This window comes from Zootoca vivipara, chromosome 14 (genome assembly GCF_965207765.1).
Source record: "Zootoca vivipara chromosome 14, rZooViv2.hap1.1, whole genome shotgun sequence".
Classification (NCBI taxonomy): Eukaryota; Metazoa; Chordata; class Lepidosauria; order Squamata; family Lacertidae; genus Zootoca; species Zootoca vivipara.
This window is the reverse complement of record NC_142597.1, coordinates 14,690,762-14,710,596: the sequence shown is the minus strand read 5'-3', so window position 1 is coordinate 14,710,596 and position 19,835 is coordinate 14,690,762. Positions and strand designations below refer to the sequence as shown.

The following is a 19,835-nucleotide window of genomic DNA, read 5'->3' as shown; positions in this document are numbered from 1 at the left end:
GAACTCTGGTTTCAAGCACTGGTTTAAAAGTCAACAATCCTAAATATTGGTGTAGATAGTGCAGTATCACCATAAATACTAACTCCAGCAGCAAGCTCCCTATTTCCTAACCATAGTTGCCTGAGTCTGCAACAAGCTTCCAACCTCATGACCATGGCTATATCTGCATCAAGAGGTCAGAGCTTCAAGGCTACCTATTTCTAAGCACAAAACCTTTGTTTGCAAGTGAAAGTTGTGAATAAAGTTCTAATATTCTTACATTTAAACCCAGAACATTCCACAAACATTTTTTTCTTGCAACACATGCTAATAATACTTTATTTATTTATATCCCACCCTTCCTCCCAAATGAGCCCAGGGTGGCAAACACACAGGTCATAACATTTTAAAACAATGCCAATACAGACTGGGAATGATCTCTACTTTAAAATGCTTGCTGAAAGAGGAAAGTCTTCATTAGGTGCTCAAAAAATAACTGAGATGGTACCTATCTAATCTTTAACAGGAGTATCAGACAAAATGCTCTAAAATGCAGTTTAATCTGTTTTTAAAATCCAATGACATTAATGCTAAACTTAGGGATGTGAAGATACCTGAATAGCTCCCTCGACTGGTAAAGCGAGATGAGCGCCACAACCCCAGGGTCGTCTGCAACTGGACTTAACTGTTAGGGGTCCCTTTACCTTTACTTTAAAAAGACAACAACTGGTACAATAGAGAAGAGAAGAGACCAAGCTGTTAGGAAGTTCCTGGTTTAGAAATCACTTTGGCTAATAACTCACTATGTAGCCTTAAGCAAGCTGCTCTTTCCTCTTCCAGCCTCAATCCCTCAATCTGAAAAATGGGCATAGTAGGGGATAAACTATATAAAACAGCTGAGATATGAGATTTGATCTCCTGGGTTCTCTTTTAATTTTGGCAAATAGCAGCTTCCAAGAGTAGGCGGAGGGAATCCCTATCCCCATGTTGGGATTGGCTTGCAGCCTCCACTTTGATCCCCACTAATATTTGCCACAGTATGTGAAGCCTTTATGTAGGCAGCCTATGTAGGCAGTGGAAACAGCACCACCTACCAACCAAGTGGAAGGTATGAGCACTCTTGGTGAAAACCCCAAGGCTTGCAGGAGGGGGGACTCTTGGGGGGGGGGGGCAAAACAACCCCATGAGGGCTGGCTGTTGGGGAGGGGATTACAATGGAGTTGAATGGCATCCTGAACTGGAGCTGTATATGCATCATACAGCTAGCACACGCTTGAAACACATTGCTTCCCCCAAGGAATCCTGGGAACTGTTGTTTGCCACTTAAAGAGTTACAAATCCCAGCACCCTTAACAAACTACACTTCCCAAAATTCTTTAGGGGGTGGGGAGTCATGTCCTATAAACATAGGACACTTTTCTTGCGGTTCCCACCTAGTGCATGTTAATTCCGAACAGGGTCCCAACTGGCTTTAAGAAACCTGGCTATATTTGCAATGGAGAGACACTTGGTTATCGCCTCAGTACAGAGAAATATATGACACAGAGGTGAATTGTGATCTGCTTCCAAAGCACACCACAGGCCCATCGTAGAGAGAAATGAAATTGGGAGAGAAAAATACACTGCTGTCCATTTCACACGTCTCCATGCTTCCTAATCACCACCGAGCTACCATATAATGCAACTTTAAAACTTTACTTACTTACAGTCCTCTCCTTCCCAAACCAAGACAGCATCACCTCCATGGGCTGGGAATCTACAATCCCATTTTTTTGTCTGTGGAGAAATAAACAAAGAAAAATGCAAATGAATTGGGCAGGCTGTAAAATACTTAAATGAAATGGGCAGTTGAGTGTTGCTTTAGGAATCTGCCTTATGCTGAGTCAGAACCACTGGTCAATCTAGCTCAGCATTTCCTACACTGACTGGCAGCAGCTCTCCAGGGTTTCAGGCAGGAGTCTTTCTCCCAGTCCTACTGGGAAATGCCAGGGACTGAACCTACAACCTTCTGCATGCAATTCAAATGTTCTACCACTAAGCTCCGGCCCTTAGCACAGTACACATTCAAGCACATAAACCTTTCAATAAGTCTTGGCGTTTGATGGCTTTTGGGGGGTTGCAACTGGACACAAGGAGAAGCACCCCTTCGTTAAAATGTGCTTAAACAAGCAGGGAGGGAGGGAGGGAGACAGAAGGGACAGGAAACACAAAGGAATTCTTCTCTTGATTTAAACATTCCCAGAGAGGCTCCAGAAGTGGAGACAGAACATGAATCTCACCACAGGTAGAACAGTTTCTCATGGGTTAAGTCACAAATCTGGATAAAAGACAAAAGGATAGGTAACTGCTTGCCCAAACAGCCAGTTGCAATTCAACCCATGTTTTGTGATAACTCATATCCTGCCATGCTGAAAAGCTTGTGGGAACTGGTCTCTCAGTGTGCCACATAAAATGGGGAAAGAGGGGGAAAGTGGGATGCTTATGTAATTTGCACCTACCAGATTCTGACCTGGATGAGAAGTTCTCCCACACTGCATAAGTTTACCAGACCAGAGCTGAAAATGCCAGATTCCAATATTGTTGTAAGACCATGAGAAGAACCCACTGGATCAGGCCAACGACCCATCTTACCCAGCATTCTGTTCTCACAGTGGCTCGCCAGATGCTCACGAGAAGCCCAAAAGCACTACCTGAGAGCATCAGGTCTCTATGCATTAGCACAGGCATCCCCAAACTTCGGCCCTCCAGATGTTTTGGCCTACAACTCCCATGATCCCTAGCTAACAGGACCAGTGGTCAGGGATGATGGGAAATGTAGTCCAAAACATCTGGAGGGCCAAAGTTTGGGGGTGCCTGCATTAGCATTTTGGGGCATCCTGCCTCTGACAGTGGACGTGGAAAATAGCCATCCTGGCTAGTAGCCCTTGATAGCCTATAAGGCTGCACCCCAATAACCACTGTCTGTGTAGCACATTTTAAAGTATCAGCTATGATGACAACCTCTTCTTCAACCATTCCCTTTGAGGCCACTGTGCAGTTAGCTGCAAAGACTGCATAAAGGATTTCTTTGTACTGTAAGCAGGAATGTTTACATCCTGATAAGGCTCTAAAACTCTACATAGCTGCAATCCTATCAGTCATCACTTGGCCTGGCCAAGGGATATGGTGGTTTTAATAAGAGAATTGCAGCTTTTGTTATACTTTGGCCTGCATGGTTGACTGAGGGAAGGGGTGAAAATAGCTTCTACTAGATCAGGCACGTCCAACAGGTAAATCGTGATCTACCAGTAGATCACTGGGCGTCCGTGGTAGATCACTGGCTCCCCCCCCAAGAAGCTCAATGACTTTGGCTCCCCTTAAAAGCTCATTTTTTTGTCTTGCACCCAAAAAAAAACACAGGGCTTTCCCCCTCCCTATAAAAGCTCAACAACTTTGACCTGAACCTCAAGAAAGGGGGTAGATCACTGGGGTAGATCACTGGTAGTTTTTAATTCTCTTGGGAGTTGGCCATCCCTGTACTAGATGAACCAAGTAAGCAGTCAATGTCTACATATGTCTAGGTAGCCTATTGAGTCTCCCTGTCTATTCCTACCAATTCCTACTCAAAGAGCCATAGTGAAACCTTTCTCTCTGCGAGGTTTTCTAGCCATCTGGATGATGCCTAGTAGACATCATCCAGATGCAGCAGGCAGGCAGGCAACATTTAATAAAGCATATCCAGATGGCGCCAATGCAGTTGTCATTGGAAAGAAGTCCATTCATTCCAGTAATTACCAACAATGCTCTGCTTACCCCTCCTTGCACACTATGCAATGCAGTGGTATCGAGCAGCTTCAGGACTCCTGATTTCTCCTTCCAGCTGGGCTAGTGGGAAACTTTGGGCAAGATTATTAGACTCTCTGTGCCTCAGGTTCCCCATCTGTAAAAGAAAAACAATAACAATGCTATGTACTGTACTTCAAAGGGATGCTGCAAGGCTTCATTACGTAGTTGCTTCCAACTTCATTAGGAGGAAGCCGTATTTTCACATACTCGGATGGCTATTACTTTTGCTACATACTTTGGAGTACATTAAACAGAAAGCAAATAAGATCTGCTTATCGCATGGGCACAGATCAGCTGTCATAAGGTGAAGAGGGGGAGAGTCGGCCTAGTAATAGTGACACACTGACTAGGATTGCCAACGGGTCCTGCTCCATCCTGTTCCTTCAATAGCAGCTTGAGAATATTGTAGCCAAAACAGGGCTACCGGGGGGGGGGGGGTATCAACATGCTAAAGGGAAGTTGGGGTGGTGCCTAGCAAGACTCATTGTGGGAAATGGTCCACAGCTGGCACACCACAGCAAAAAAAAAAAAAAGGCCCAATACTTTGGCCACCTTATGAGAAGAGAAGACTTCCTGGAAAAGACCCTGATGTTGGGGAAGATGGAGGGCACTAGGAGAAGCGGACGACATAGGACGAGATGGTTGGACAGTGTTCTCGAAGCTACCAACATGAGTCTGACCAAACTGCGGGAGGCAGTGGAAGACAGGAGTGCCTGGCGTGTTCTGGGCCATGGGGTCACGAAGAGTCAGACACGACTAAACAACAACAGGATTTCCACTTTTATTTTCTGTTTTATATTTTTACGATGTTTACCAATTCTGAACGGCACTTTATGGGCTGGCGTCCCCACATACGTCTGTTTTCCCGAGAGTTTTGTTCCAGGGCCAGCCAGCAAAGTCCTCCTCCTTCCACCCAGGCCTGGTCAACTTTCTGGTCTCCTTACAATTTTGCTCCGACACTATGCCACACTGCTGTTGCTATTAATTGATGCTTATAAAAATGTCAACTATTCTGAAAGTCCCCGGGCTTTAGAGCAGGAGACAAGGATGTGTGATAAGTAACTCCCTCACCACCCAGTGAATCACCGAGCTGCAACCAAAGAAAACAAGCACTCTCCAAAACCCGAGGGGAGAAGTGACACGGCTTCATGCAGAAATGCCTTTGGTGGGTTCTGCTAAGGCTCGCTGCATCAAAGGCAGTCAGCCAAAGCAATATCAAGAGCACAGCAGGGCTCAAAGGCTCCAGTGTGGAATAGCAGGACACAGAACGGCTCATTGCCCCAGCTGCACTCTCACTTTGTACAAACTGTGCACTAAGTCCTACTCAGTTTAAAACAGGCTCGGGTGGGTCCTGACACCCTAAGAAGTGACCAAATCATAATGCCGGGTCACAACAACCATCCACGAACCAATTCAGAGGCCCCAACCCAGTGAGCACTCAGGGCTGATTTCCTTAAGAATGGATAGGTTTGATCTTCTTGCAGTCCATGGGACTCTCAAGAGTCTCCTCCAGCACCAGACGTGACAAATACATGCATATTATTTCCTATGTGCAGGGAAAGTTCCACAGGGCTGGGATGATTGCAAAGTTGAAAGATCACTTGCAAGGCCTTTGTTTGATTTTGGTTGTTATATATGTAGGGTCATCACAACAGCTTGAAACTGCTAACTAATGTGCTGTATTATAGTTTTTTGTTGTGTATTTGAGGAGGGGGGTGGTCTAAAAGGTTCCCCCAGCCAGACTATTAACTGCCATCATCCCTTACTACAGCCATACAGTACCTTGGAAGTCGAACGTAATCAGTTTCAGAAGTCTGTTTGACTTCCAAAACGTTCGGAAACCAAAGTGCGGCTTCTGATTGGCTGTAGGAAGCTCCTGCAGCCAATCGGAAGCCACAGAAGCCCCATCGGATGTTTGGCTTCCAAAAATAGTTCGGAAACTGGAACAATCACTTCTGGGCTTGCGACATTCAGAGCCAAAACGTTCGAGAACTAAGCTGTTAAAAAACCAAGGTACATGAGCCAACTGGAGCTCATATAAAGTTGGGAGTCCAGCAACATCGGGGGGGGCACCATGTTGGCTACCCCTAGTCTAGACCAATCCTATAAAAGGTCACAGTTAAGAGACAACCTAAGGCACCCCCCAACACAGTGCAGAAAGCTCCCAGCTGTTCAGCCCTGTACTTTTGGCATCTATAGAATTTCCTTCCTAAATCCTGTTGCATTAATTTTGTTGCATAGGAGTGTGCTGGGATTAGAAGGAATCTTACATTTGCTCCAACTGCTGTGCAGCTATTGTAGGCAGTCCCACCTCCCTCTCCAGCCCAGACCACTGAAGTGCTCAATCTGTCCAATTAGGCGGCAGCAGCCATGTGCTAGCAAAAGCTATCACTAAGCTAAACACAACACACTTGCTAAGGCATACTCTGCTCTGTCCTTCTCCAGTAGAGGTCACTAATGCATATAATAGCATGTGTATACCAGAGTCATCTTCATCTAAAATACAGGTCTCCCTACTTAGCTCAGTCTATTTTGTCTAACTACCGTAACTGATAACAGGCTAGCCAGATTAAGCTGATTTGCCATTTTCTTCTCCCCTTCCCCCCCTGCTTTTTTTTGGGGGGGGGGGCTGGGGCTGGGGCTGGGAAGTAGCAGCATGGATAGTGCACCCAAATTGGAAACACGATGCAATATCGCTGTTGTTGCTTTCAAAAAAGAAAACTCTGCATGAACCAACCCAATTAAAAATGCAATTCAAACCGAAGGGCAGGGAAACCAATTAAAACAACAACAAAATATTAAGACGGGGGGGGGGGAGATAGCATCCTGTTGCAGATGTCAATTCACTGAACTGTGAAATGTGTTCTATTTGTTACACTGCTGGTTTAGAAAACAAAAAACTGTGAAATAACTAGTGTACTAGGCTAGAAGACAGCTTCAGACAAGAACCGGAGTTAAGATTATTAACCTTGAATCAACGTAAGGGGTTTGAGAATTAAGGATTACGCATCCGTACAAATGATAAGGAGAAATAAGCAGAAAATGCCAAAGAGTTACAATGCACCAGATATGATTTCTTGTATTTCCATCCTACCTTTCCTCCCTGGAAGGCAAGGCATTTTACTCACAGCATAAGGATCTAGGGGAGCTCCCTTTCCAGACAGTGATGAAACTCCTATTTGCCCTTTGATTCAGAAGCAAGATAATTGCATACCTTCAGACTATGACCACATTCACACCATACATTTAAATTGCTATCATGCCACTTTAAACAGCCATGGCTTTCTCCAAAGAGTTCTGGGAGCTGTAGTTTGATGACGGTGTTGAGAATTGTTAAAAGGTAAAGGGACCCCTGACCATTAGGTCCAATCACGGATGACTCTGGGGTTGCGGCACTCATCTCGCTTTACTGGCGGAGGGAGCCAGCGTACAGCTTCCGGGTCATGTGGCCAGCATGACTAAGCCGCTTCTGGCGAACCAGAGCAGTGCACGGAAATGCTGTTTACCTTCCTGCCAGAGCGGTATTTATTTATCTACTTACACCTTGATGTGCTTTCGAACTGCTAGGTTGGCAGGAGCAGGGACCGAACAACAGGAGCTCACCCCGTCGCGGGGATTCAAACCGTTGACCTTCTGATCGGCTAGGCTCTGTGGTTTAACCCACAGCACCACCCGCATCCCATTCCTGAGAATTGTTCGGAGGCCCCTACTCTCCTCCCAGAACTATAATTACTGTACCAGAGTTCCCTGTGAAGAGGGACTGATTGTTAAGCCACTATGTAATAATATTACAGGGGCAATAGAGGTCTACTAACAACTCTCAGCACCCCTAACAAACTACAGCTCCCAGATTTCTTTGGAGAAAGCATGATACTGCTATAAATGCATGGTGTTATTGTGGCCTATGGGTTGTTTTCAGCTAAACCAGGCACCCCCAAACTTCGGCCCTCCAGATGTTTTGGACTATAGTTCCCATCTTCCCTGACCACTGGTCCTGTTAGCTAGGGATCATGGGAGTTGTAGGCTAAAACATCTGGAGGGCCGCAGTTTGGGGATGCCTGAGCTAAACCATCATACGTGCTGAATGTTTTTGCAATTGCAACGTAACTTCCCCTCCCTCCCTCTCTCTCCCTCCCCCACCCCTGCACCACCCAAATGCCCTCTAGGGCAGAGACCCCAAACTAAGGCCCGGGGGCCGGATGCAGCCCAATCACCTTCTAAATCCGGCCCGCGGATGGTCCAGGAATCAGCATGTTTTTACATGAGTAGAATGTGTCCTTTTATTTAAAATGCATCTCTGGGTTATTTGTGGGGCCTGCCTGGTGTTTTTACATGAGTAGAATGTGTCCTTTTATTTAAAATACATCTCTGGGTTATTTGTGGGGCATAGGAATTTGTTCTTTTTTTTTCAAAATATAGTCCCGCCCCCCACAAGGTCTGAGGGACAGTGGACCAGCCCCCTGTTGAAAAAGTTTGCTGACCCCTGCTCTAGGGTTTTTCCCTAACCCTCTGGAGCAGATTTGGGGACAGGGACATGAGAGGGAAGGAGAAGTTCCATTGTGCTCACAGAAGCCATCACGCTTGCACAATGATTTACCATAGTTGGATGCCGCGCTATGTCCTGGGACCTGGAGCAAACAGCCCTGGGCTACAAGCAAATATACTGTATATGTCTCATTACAATCAGCACATATAAAGTGGCTGGCCTTATTCCATGGACAGAAAAGTACTGGACACAGGGGCGTAGTGTATGTGTGGGGGGTGGCGGGGTGCCGTGAGCCCGGGCACACAATTTCTGAGGTGGCACAAACCAGGTACCCCCAGGCAGGTGCCCCCAGCACAACGCATCCCAGCCCGGTGCTCCTCTCCACCCACCAAGGACCACATCAGCTGACTGGTCTCCCCCAACAGCATGGGCCTGCTTTGCACTAGTGGAGGCAAGGATGGGGTTGCTCTGCCAGCATCAAGGCCTGGGCTGATGCCCCACCCACCCAGTGTATGTGTGCCCACCCTAGGCACCAGCAACCAATGCTATGCTGCCGATTGCATGAAAGGACTCTCTTTTCCTGAGAACCTCCTGTTACAGTGGTACCTCAGGACACAAATGTTTCAGGTTACAAACGCTTCAGGTTACAAACTCCGCTAACCCAGAAATACCGTAGTACCTCAGGTTAAGAACTTGCTTCAGGATGAGAACAGAAATTGTGCTCTGGTGGCGAGGCGGCAGCAGGAAGCCCCATTAGCTAAAGTGATGCTTCAGGTTAAGAACAGTTTTAGGTTAAGAACGGACCTCCAGAACGAATTAAGTTCTTAACCAGAGGTACCACTGTACTGTTATTTTTAAAAATTGCATTGTTTTTGCATCTTTTATTTCTTACATACTGTACTCCATAGAATCAAGAAATGTAAGCAAAATATAAAAGAAATTAAAATCAATATGACTATTAAGCATGGTGGATGTGACGTCTCCCGTCTCCAAGCACAAGGCACCAAGGACCACCTGAACGAAGCTCACAGATCACTGTCAGCCGGCAGATCACTGTTTAGGGAGCCCTGCTCTAAGCTATGGAAACTAATGGGCATTATGCAGCATGGCTCCGAATCATGCAGCAATTATGTTAAAGCTACTCAAAATATACTTTAGCACAGGTCTTTATTATGCTGCCTCAAGTTTAGTTCGGTAATGCCCTGCATTTATTTGGTTTTCAACAATGCGAAGGTGCTCACATCATGCACACACCTACTGTAAACATGACACTAGTCCTCCAGTTGCTCGGTTTTGTGCAAACGAAGCGCTGTATTGGCCAAGGTACAAAGTAATGTCCCTTATCAATAGCCCCACATGGCCCAAACCAAACAGACCCGCAGGCATGATGGAATCTAGTAAACAAGGACATCCACAAACAGAAGAAGTTGCTCAATGTTTGACTAGATATTGGCAGATTGAACTGGCTCTGAACCCCACTTTGAGTACTCTTAAGCCCTTTCCAACTATGAGCTTCTTGACATGGCAGCATGGTGCCCTCATATCCCCTTGGTCCTTTCCAAGGTCCCCAGTCCCTCCCATTATTTATTTAGTTTAAATGAGGTTGTTGGGGTTTTCTTCTTCCCTTTTGTTTTTGTTTTTTTCAAACAGGGTTTTCCTGATTTTTCAGGGTGAGGGTGTGCCAACTTCTTTTGGTCTCTGCTTTCTTTGTTGTGGGCAGGATATGAACATCAATCTTCAATGAAAAGGGTGTTTTGTGTTGCATGTCTCAGATTTCCAAGCGTGCCCCCAGGCTCAAAAAGTTGGGTGATCCCAGATCTATCCTTTACAAACTGTACAATAGATATAACTTAATTATTCAACGTTGGCCTTTGTCCAGTTGGGGTGGAACTCACTACTGGTGCCTTCCAGATGTTTTAGACAACAGCTCCTATCAGGCCCTGACAGCATGGCCACAAACAAACGGTAAAGGAGGAGGAAGAGGGAAGCAACTCCTGAACTATCCAGGGGCCCCAAGGTCTGAGTAGGCTGACAACTACTATTTTACATGGATTGCATGTACTGTATTCAAAATAAACAGTCTTGCAGATGAAAAGTCCTCCTTGCTACCAAGAGGTTTGCACCAGCTGTGTTGCTAGTTCAAAAGGGGGGGGGATTTGTGGGATCTGTCTCATGCTTTATGATATGCAGCATTACAGAATCCTGGCTGAGCCAGCAAAGCAGCTTTGTTGGCAATTTCTTGCATTTGTTCAGCTGCTCAAGAACATCATGGGCAATATACCGGTAATTATAACACACACACATGCATACACTATACATCCTGCAGCTGAATGCAGCTGCAGCTGAGGAGAGAGAAAATAAATAAGTGTGTAATGTTTAATAATAAAGTTTTTCTTCCTTCCTTCCTTCTTTGTCCATGACACAAGAAACTGGTCTTTTAGCCCAAATACTGACCGGTGGAGGCCCATCTCTATCTCAGAGGCAGGGGTATTTCTTAGAACTTCTACCTAATCCACTTAACTGGTGCTGCCAGGATTGGGCCCCATACCTTCTGCATGCAAAACAGGTACTCTGCCACAGAGCCACTATGACCATACCCTCCAACTCCCGGTAAGAAAAATCCAGGATCAGCAGCGGCGCAGCACCGGAAGTCGCTTCTACGCATGTCCAGACATGCGTAGAAGCGACTTCCGGTGCCGCTCTGCCCAATTTCCGGTGCCCAGACATGGGCAGAGCGGCACCCGAAATCAGTTCTGCACATGTCCAGACAAAAGGAGCCTCCCTGGCAGCTAGGAAATCTGGGGGATTTACGGGATTTTTCTCTATTCGGGATAACAGTGGGAAACGCGTTTAAATATGGGGGTTTCCCCTGAAAAACGGGAGATTTAGCAGCCATGGCTATGACGCCTGTTCCTTCCATGGAGCTAGAGATTTACCAAGCCTCTCTTTTTCAAAACAAAAGTTTACTAGGGAATAAGATTCATAACCATGTTCAAAGTTGCCATCATCTGCTGCTCCTCAACACCCCCTCCCCACCCATTTTTTTTATTTTATTTTAATGTTGTGCATATAACACCACAAATTGGCACAACTCCAAATTAACCAAGGCTAAACGTTTATATATAAAAAATAGCAAAAAGATGAGCAAAAAGAAAGGAATTCTCCAAGGTTAAAGTTGCAGTAGCAAGTTCAACTCCTACTTCCCCCAAGAATGTACTAGGCAAAAGGATAATAGAGATTTAAAGTTCTCATACATGCCAGAAGATTTCCAAAGACTTAAAAAGAGTGTGTCCATTCAGCTGCAGGGATGGAGGAGGGAGGAATAATTGCATAGTGTGCGAAGTGTGAATAAATGTAAAATAACAGAAGGAGCAAGGACACTTAGGCTGTGCTCACACTCCCGTGTACTGCACACTCACTGGGTTGCCAGTGCTGGGTTTTTAATCCATGATCACATAACAAAAATGCAAATACATCATGCCCTTTGTTATGAAATACTACTGTTTGAGATGTTGCTTCTCAAACCAGTTTCACACTAACTGGCCTCCTTAAGCTATTTCTAATTTATCTCTTGCCAAGGTGTGAACATTTCTGAACAGGGTAAACTGAAAGGTAACAAAGCCCTGCTGATGTGAAGTTGGGGGAACAAGGATAAAAGGAAGTGCTTTTTTTTTTTGTAAGTTAAATTCATATCCTGCCATTCCTCAAAAGGAGCCCAGGGTAGCAAATTGTCCTGCTCAAGCCCCTAACAGCTGGCAGTTCGTGTCCTGTAGAACACGGATGTCAAGGACAAGGCCCGGGGACCTAATCCGGCCCGGCAGACCTTGTGATGTGGCCCGCCGCCCGCCCTCACGATGTGGCCCGCTGGCCGCTCGCTCACCCGCGCGGTCATCTGGGCGCCGCTTCCGGAGGAAAGGGCGGGACACAAAGTTGAATTCGAGGCCCCATTGGCTAGTGGCGCTGCTAATCTCAGCCTCTCAGCGCTCGCCTCGCCATTGGAGAACGGAGTTCGGAGCGAGGCAGCCCATTGGCTGAAAGTTTTTCCCCGGCTCCGGCGGTTGCGCGGGAGTTGAAGTGGAGCCTGAGAAGCAGCGTCCTGAGCCTGAGGGGAACAGCGGCCGGACGTGGAAAAGGAGCGAGAGGCCGGTGGCAGCGGCACAGAGGTATTTCTTTTCTCCACTGAAGAATTCAGGGGAGCCTCCCCAGCCAGGAGGTGCAAAAAGTTTCTGGTAATTGTGAGTAGATCTTGGGTTCCTTAGAGGTCGGCAGCCTAAAAGAGAAAGCTCTCCAACTCTTGTCTTTCTCCCCCTCCCAAAATCTCAATAACAATGGGCAATTGCAAGGAGAGCTCCTTCCCTCTTGCCGACAAAGAGCTGGAGTGTGTGTGTGTGCGTGCGTGTGTGCACGACCACGTGTGCCTCCGTCTTGCCGGCAAAGAGTTCTTACCCATGCAAGAGGCTCCTGTCCCATTGCTGCTTTAAAGCCAGCCACAAAGCCAGCGGTCTCCCCTTTCCCTGCTCGCCTGCCAGATGGCTGGCTGCTGCACAGCTTGCCTCCCAAGCCTCCCTCCCTCCCTTACCCCACACCCATCTTCCATCCCTGCAGGCAGCATCTCCCTCCCTTGCCCCACACCCCAGTCTTCCATCCCTGCAGGCAGCATCTCCCTCCCTTGCCCCACACCCCAGTCTTCCATCCCTGCAGGCAGCATCTCCCTCCCTTGCCCCACACCCCAGTCTTCCATCCCTGCAGGCAGCATCTCCCCCCTTACCCCACACCCCAGTCTTCCATCCATGCAGGCAACATCTCCCCCCCTCACCCCAGTCTTCCATCCATGCAGGAAGCATCTCCCTCCCTTACCCCACACCCCAGTTTTCCATCCATGCAGGCAGCATTTCCCACCACCCCTCACCCCACACCCCTGTCTTCTCTTCGTGCAGGCTGCATCATCCACCCCCTTTCCTTCTCTGTAAAAAAAGCTCAACAACTTTGAGCTGAACCCCTAAAAATGGGGGTAGATCACTGCCAGATTTTAATTCTGAAAGTAGATCACTGTCTCTTGGGATTTGGCCACCCCTGTAATTAATGGGTTGATTCAATATGAGGAAATTGTATAAGTTCACTTGATGGGAGCAACACACATGAAACCATACAGGCCATTTGCACATGCAGAATGTAGGCACCCTATACATACAAATGAGCAAACCAGTGATATTTTAGGGAGCAGGCTAGCAGGCGGGGCCCATTACTTACATCACAGGAGCCTACACAACACAAAACACTGTTGCTGTATGTAGGTTTTTTATCTTATATTTTGGAAATGTACATCCAGTTTTTCTTTCCTTTAATTTTTTTTTTGGTAAATCCGGCCCTGCTCCTGGGACATGGCTGCCACCCCTCCCCCTGAACAGGAGACTCCACTTAAGAAGTGGGGACAGCCCTTTAGTGTGACGGTCTCACATGCAATCCTTATTTCCGGACTTACCAGTTTTGCCGTATCCCTCAGGAAATGCTTTACAGCAGGGGTAGCGGACGTCAGGCCCTTCCCCTTTCCTCCAGGCTCATTTCCCAGAAGTTCAAGACCTCTTGAAATATGCACCTCCCTTCCTGGAAAATATCTGAAAGGCCACAGCCACACCAAGCCTTTGAGGCCCAGCTGAAAGAAAAGAGATAACAAAAATTAAGGAAAACGTGCCCGCACTAATGACAAGATTACAGTTACGCTTCCTGAAAACACTGTGCAAAGTAGCAGCGTTGCTGCTAACGAAAGCAAATTATAGTCATAATGTTCGCGGGAAAGGGTGGACGGAAGGGGGATCAGGATTTATATACAGTATCTGTTGTTATTGTTATCTTTCTGCTCACATTCAATAAAATTTTAAATAATGTGACCCAATGGACGGCTCCCCACCGCCACCTTTCTCAATCTAGTGTCCTCCACATGTTGTTGGGCTACAACTACCATCATCCCCAGCCAGCATGCCTACTGGTCAGGGATTGTGAGCACCAGGGTTGGAGAAGATACTAACTAATCTCCACACACACACACACACCCCACACCCATACAGATGCACCATGGTCTTGTGAACTAATAATTATTATTAACTACAATTATTGGTAGTAGTAGCAACAGTGGTAGAATTTGTGTAGTGCCATCAGTACGTACTAGAGGAAAAGTCAATGCCCCAAGGAGTTTACAATTCAAATTTCACCAGGAGAGGAGGAAGGCAGAGATAGGGATGGACAAAGAAGCAATTTGTGGCTGTTTCCATTGTGCCTGCTTAAGTAGCTATGGGCCAAGTTACAACTGGACATGGAAACTTGGAGGTTTATACCACAGAAGAGGTGAGGAAGAGAGGCTGCATCACACAGGTAAGACAGCTTCAGAGACAGCATACAGATCATGGTGGCAAGGCAGAGACTTTGAATGAACAGGGAATTTTCAGAGTGTAGATCTTGGGCAGAGATGTATGAGGAAAGAACTATGGGGAGATGAGGAGGTCAAGGATGAGAAGATTCAATACATGTTCAGTGCAGCCGGCTGCGAATTGAAACTCTGAACCTGAATGAACTCTGAATATGACGTGAGCCTTACAGCATTGAGATGCAGGACAGAGATTGGCAACAGACCAGCTGCAAACAACTGAGGGAACAAAACCATGGATGATTTTTCTAGCTATATAAATAATGAGCGATAGGGAGATAATTCAGCTTTGCATTCAACATACGGTAGTTTTAAATTGGTCAGCACAAACGGCAGCACAAATGTATTTAGGGGACAAAAGAAAGACTCAAGGTACATGAGGTGTTGGAAAGAACTTTTTTTCAGAGGTATTTACTGTTGTCTTCCCCACTCCAGAAGCCATCCAAAATGAATAGCCACCTAAAAACACTCCTATCAATCTGCAATAGAATTAGCTAAAATGTTGGAACACCAAGATCTGCTCATAGGCACATATCCTGCCAAGCTCTATCTTCTGAGCAGCAGTGCAAGGATAATACTGACGTTGACATTTACAATCCATGTTTTCCAAGGTGGACAGACCTGATTCATTTAGATGTGTTAAAAGGGAGGGAATGCAGCTGTGAGACCTGGAACCTGGAACAGGCTTTTTAAAAACATTCCATATAATTACAAGGCCGAGTCAAAGCAAACCAAAGGAAGCATATCTCGGTTTACAGAATTTCTCAACCTTGAGTCCAAACTGCAACCTCCAGTTAATTCCAGTGCAGTCAAAGCAAACCTAAGTCTTCTGAATTCATGGGTTACAACAGCCGCCTGCTGCCTCCTGGTCTGTTTTGGAGGTCAACATCCATCAGTGATGAATGCTGCAGTCCAAAACATCTGGAGGCACCTGGCTGGGAAAGGCTGGGTTGCACAATGGGACTAGCAGCAAGGTTAGGAGTAAACTACAGTTCCCAAGAATCTTTGTGCTTTATACCCAGCTAAAGCTGAAAGAGGGCACAGTGTAGTGGCATAGAGACTGAGCTACTCATCTGGAAGTCTCAGGCTCAAATTAGGGAAGGGTCATAAGCTCATTAGGGACCCAGGTGGCGCTGTAGGGACCCAGGTGGCGCTGTGGTTAAACCACTGAGCCTAGGGCTTGCTTATCAGAAGGTTGGCGGTTCGAATCCCTGTGACGGGGTGAGCTCCCGTTGCTTGGTCCCAGCTCCTGCCAACCTAGCAGTTCGAAAGCACGTCAAAATGCAAGTAGATAAATAGGAACCGCTACAGCGGGAAGGTAAACGGTGTTTCCATGTGCTGCTCTGGTTTGCCAGAAGCGGCTTTGTCATGCTGGCCACATGACCTGGAAGCTATACGCCGGCTCCCTCGGCCAATAAGGCGAGATGAGCGCGCAACCCCAGAGTCGGTCACGACTGGACCTAATGGTCAGGGGTCCCTTTACCTTTACCTTTACATAAGCTCATTGGCAGAGCATCTGCTTTGCAGCGATCAGTTTCAGCTTGTTCCTTGCGGGGGCAACTTTAGAGCTCTGTGTCCCCTGGGCTGGAACACAGCCTGATCCTTGCCTTGCTGCCACCCTGATCTCTGCCTTGCATTCAGCATGAACTCTGTCTTGCTTCACTTTGCCTTGTTATTCCCCCCCCCCGAACCTTCTCTCAGCTTTCCTTGTGAATCTCGCCCTGCCCTACATCCTCTTTGAGCCTTGCTGCGCCATAGAGCACAACACCTTCTTTCTTGCAATGAAGGGGAGAGTGGCTAATAATAGTGGTTTATTATTAGGTTTACAACTAGAAAATTATTAGGTTTACAACTAGAAAATGCATGTGAATTCCTTTGAACATGATAAAGCGCTATGCACTCATTAAGCATCATTGCATTTTAAGGAGGAGGTGCAGGGATGAAGAGCTGCTCTGGGTCTTAAAATGGGTAAGACAGGTGAAATAAGAGTTAGGCAGATAGCTGCCCAGTGGGAAAAGAAGTGGTGAATCCTTGTTGAAAGAAGATTGGGGGGGGGAGAGAGATCAAAGAACTGGAGGAAAGAAGCAGGGCTGGTGGGGAGAGGTCATTGTGGCTCTCAGCCACATGGTTTTCGTTGTGGCTTCAAACTTGGCAGTCCTTTGAATGCACTTCTGCTATACATTTAGGATCAGTGCAACCATCTGTACACTCACACCATTCTCCAGCATTCTGTTTTATTGAGTTTTTCAGAATTACATCCAAGGTGGTGGTGGAGGAAGAACTAAAGTCTAGAACTTCTAGCTCAGTTAATGCACTTACAAAAGTTATCTTAAGCGCTGTGGCACATTTACAAACCGGAGAAACTGTCGTGCACACCACCCCACACCCTACTAACTGCAGCAGCAAATGCTTCTTTTAAGCCAGTGGTAGCTGGTGCCCATCAAGACTGTTGGAGCAGAACATGGGGAGCCCAAACAGTAGGCAGTGCCCAAGCCAACAGCAGGCAGGGTTAACTAATTCTAGTCTTGCCCCCCATCCTCAGCTTTCCTGCTGACACAGCCTGGACTGGCTGTAAGTAAGAAGGCAGACAGATGGAGGCAGACAGGTTGGTGGGGAAGTGTCCCACTTGCCCAAATGGACCAGCATCCAGTGGGTCAAGCCTTCTTTCAATATGAGAAAAAGTAGGGTGAGGAGACCTTGTGGGTATCAAGGTAGAACTATGCAGGCATATTGTGTGCCTGCGGTCACCATGCAATACACACAGTTCTTTATTTCTTTGATTTAACTTGGTTCACAGGATTTGGGTTCCAGCCATCAGTGGGAGACTGAGTTTGCTGCATTAAACTAATCTACAATTATCAGATCCCACCCCTTTTTTTGGTGTATTCACTCTGTGTCTGTCCGTGATCCAACATGTGCCCACTTAAGCACACTAATGTCGGGATATAAAATATTAATTTATTACAGAAATTAATTTTCATACAGCTTCTGTCCGTGTAATTGATGTCACTTGAGAGAATTGTTCATGGTGCACAGTATAGTTCACATTTTGCTCTGTGTCCACATCCCAACATGCTTCACATGCAGAGAAAGAATTTCTCCGGCTTCCAAAAGGATAAAACAATACTGTACATTGGAAATGTTTTACCAAAACAATTAAGCTGTTTCCCAGCAGTTCCACTCATGCAATAGTCCCTTGCCAGATCAAATGCCCTGAGCAAGATCCACCTGTTCTTTCTTACCAGAGGTATCGAATAAGAGCTACCTTATTAGAGGGCTCTGACTCACTCAGCACCAATGGAAAGACAGCAAGTACTGTAATATACAGTACTTTTGTTCTGGGACCTGGCATTTGTCTGGTCCTTTGATGTCTACAAAAACCAGGAAAAAGTTTTGGGTATATTCCACCTGCTGAAAACCACGGGATGATGCAAAATAATGGGACTCCCAGCATGAACATAATTACAGCTATGTATCTTGGGAAATAACTTCCCATACGTCAGTGGCTACTTACAGTAAAATACAAACTCCCAACTCCAGTGCAGATGCTACTTATTATTAAACAGTGTGAAACTTTCTCCTGTCAAATTACCTCCACAAAATAATACTGCGGTTGGTTTTACATAATTCCTTTTAATTTTCTGGGAAGTTACTCAAGCAAAAACTTCAAAGTAACACATTTGTCCTTTATGGAGCAACTTGCATAAACAGCAGATGAAATAAATTATAACAATGTAGGTAAAAGGTCCATGTATGAATACTAATTTGTCTCGTGATGTTATGGGCACAACAACCTGGCACAACATTAGAATTCCTGTGGATCTCAAATCTTCTTACAGTTTCTAGCCCTCACGAATCAAGAGCAATGCTCTTTTTTTCTTTCCCTTTTTAACAAGATGTGGAGTAAGCATGGACCAATGGTACCAAATAGTATGCAAAACAGCCTTATTAGAAAAGTTAACCAATAAACTGAAACTGACACGGGGACAAATGAAAGAAGGCACCTTCCTCCCGGTATGGCTCCCTTTTATCACATACACAGCCCGACAAGGCAACGACAAGAACAGGGCCGGCTCTAAGGCAAGGCTGGGTGGCGCAGCGCGGCTGCACCCACCAGACAGCCGCGGTGGGAAACGGGCTGGGGGTGTGTGCCGGGGCGATCTTTGCACCACGGCGCCCGGGTGCCCGATATGCTTAAGATGGCCTTGGACAAGAATCCACAAACAGCATACGAATCAATATGGCTAACCTGATTCAAAAACACCCACCCAATCATCTATAATTCCCATCATCCCTGACCACTGGTCCTCTTAGCTAGGGATCATGGGAGTTGTAGGCCAAAACATCTGGAGGGCTACAGTTTGGGGATGCCTGCCCTAGGCCAACCCCAACCTCTCTCACCACCAAAGGAACACAAGCGAATAGCAAAGAGAACCCACACAAGCGACGCTGACACAAAAACCCACACATACATTAAGTAAAATAGAAACATCACCACCCAACCCCACCCCCACTCACCATGGCCCCCTCCACCTCTTACCCCCCCTTTCCTTCCTAATGTACCACTAATGTCTCAACAAATGAAACTGATCTGTAGAAAACATAACTTGAAAAAAGAGACATTGCACATAATTTTGTTAACCAATAAATCTTTAATATACGTTTAAAAAAACCAAAAACAAGATGTTCCTGGAAATATGGGATAAGGATCTGGAAAAGCTCTTATACTCAGTGAATACAACTTTCAAGCTCCATAGATGTCTCAAAGCTACTCTCAAGCAAGTTGGTTACATTTCCTTATCTACCTTGCTTACTTACAATGGGGAAGGGCGTAACTCTGTTGCAGAACATCTTCCCCAACATCTTCAGGCAGAGTTGAAAAAGACTCCTGCCTGCCCCAAACCCTGGAGAACTCCTTCTGGTCAGCAAAGACAATTGTGACCTAGATGGATCAAAGGTTTGATTCAGTATAAGGCAGCTTCTTTGTCATTGTCATCTTATTTATTTATATCCTGCCCTTTTCCTTGATAAAGAATCAAGGCGGCTTACAGATAAAAAATAAGAACACCAAAAACCTAGAAAAACTCCCAATCATTATACAGTGGTGCCTCGCTAGACGAATTT

The 19,835-nt window shown here is 46.2% G+C and overlaps 1 protein-coding gene across 6 annotated transcripts in view; it reads right to left on the bottom strand.

Annotated features, from left to right (window-relative positions):
• The window catches only part of ST3GAL4 (ST3 beta-galactoside alpha-2,3-sialyltransferase 4), a 153,297-nt gene that overhangs the window by 64,227 nt on the left and 69,235 nt on the right, over positions 1–19,835 (bottom strand). For 4 of the 6 annotated variants that reach the window (XM_060268397.2, XM_088657678.1, XM_060268393.2 and 1 more), the window contains exons 2-4: positions 13,773–13,943; positions 3,772–3,898; positions 1,682–1,755 (exon numbers count right to left, since the gene is read on the bottom strand). Coding sequence is in view for 1 of the 6 variants with exons in the window: in XM_035139038.3 (XP_034994929.2) it covers positions 1,686–1,724 (39 nt within the window). In the remaining 5 variants the exon portion in view is untranslated. The remainder of the gene's footprint in view (positions 1–1,681; positions 1,756–3,771; positions 3,899–13,772; positions 13,944–19,835) is intronic. The other 2 variants (XM_088657679.1, XM_035139038.3) reach the window with 1 other exon arrangement.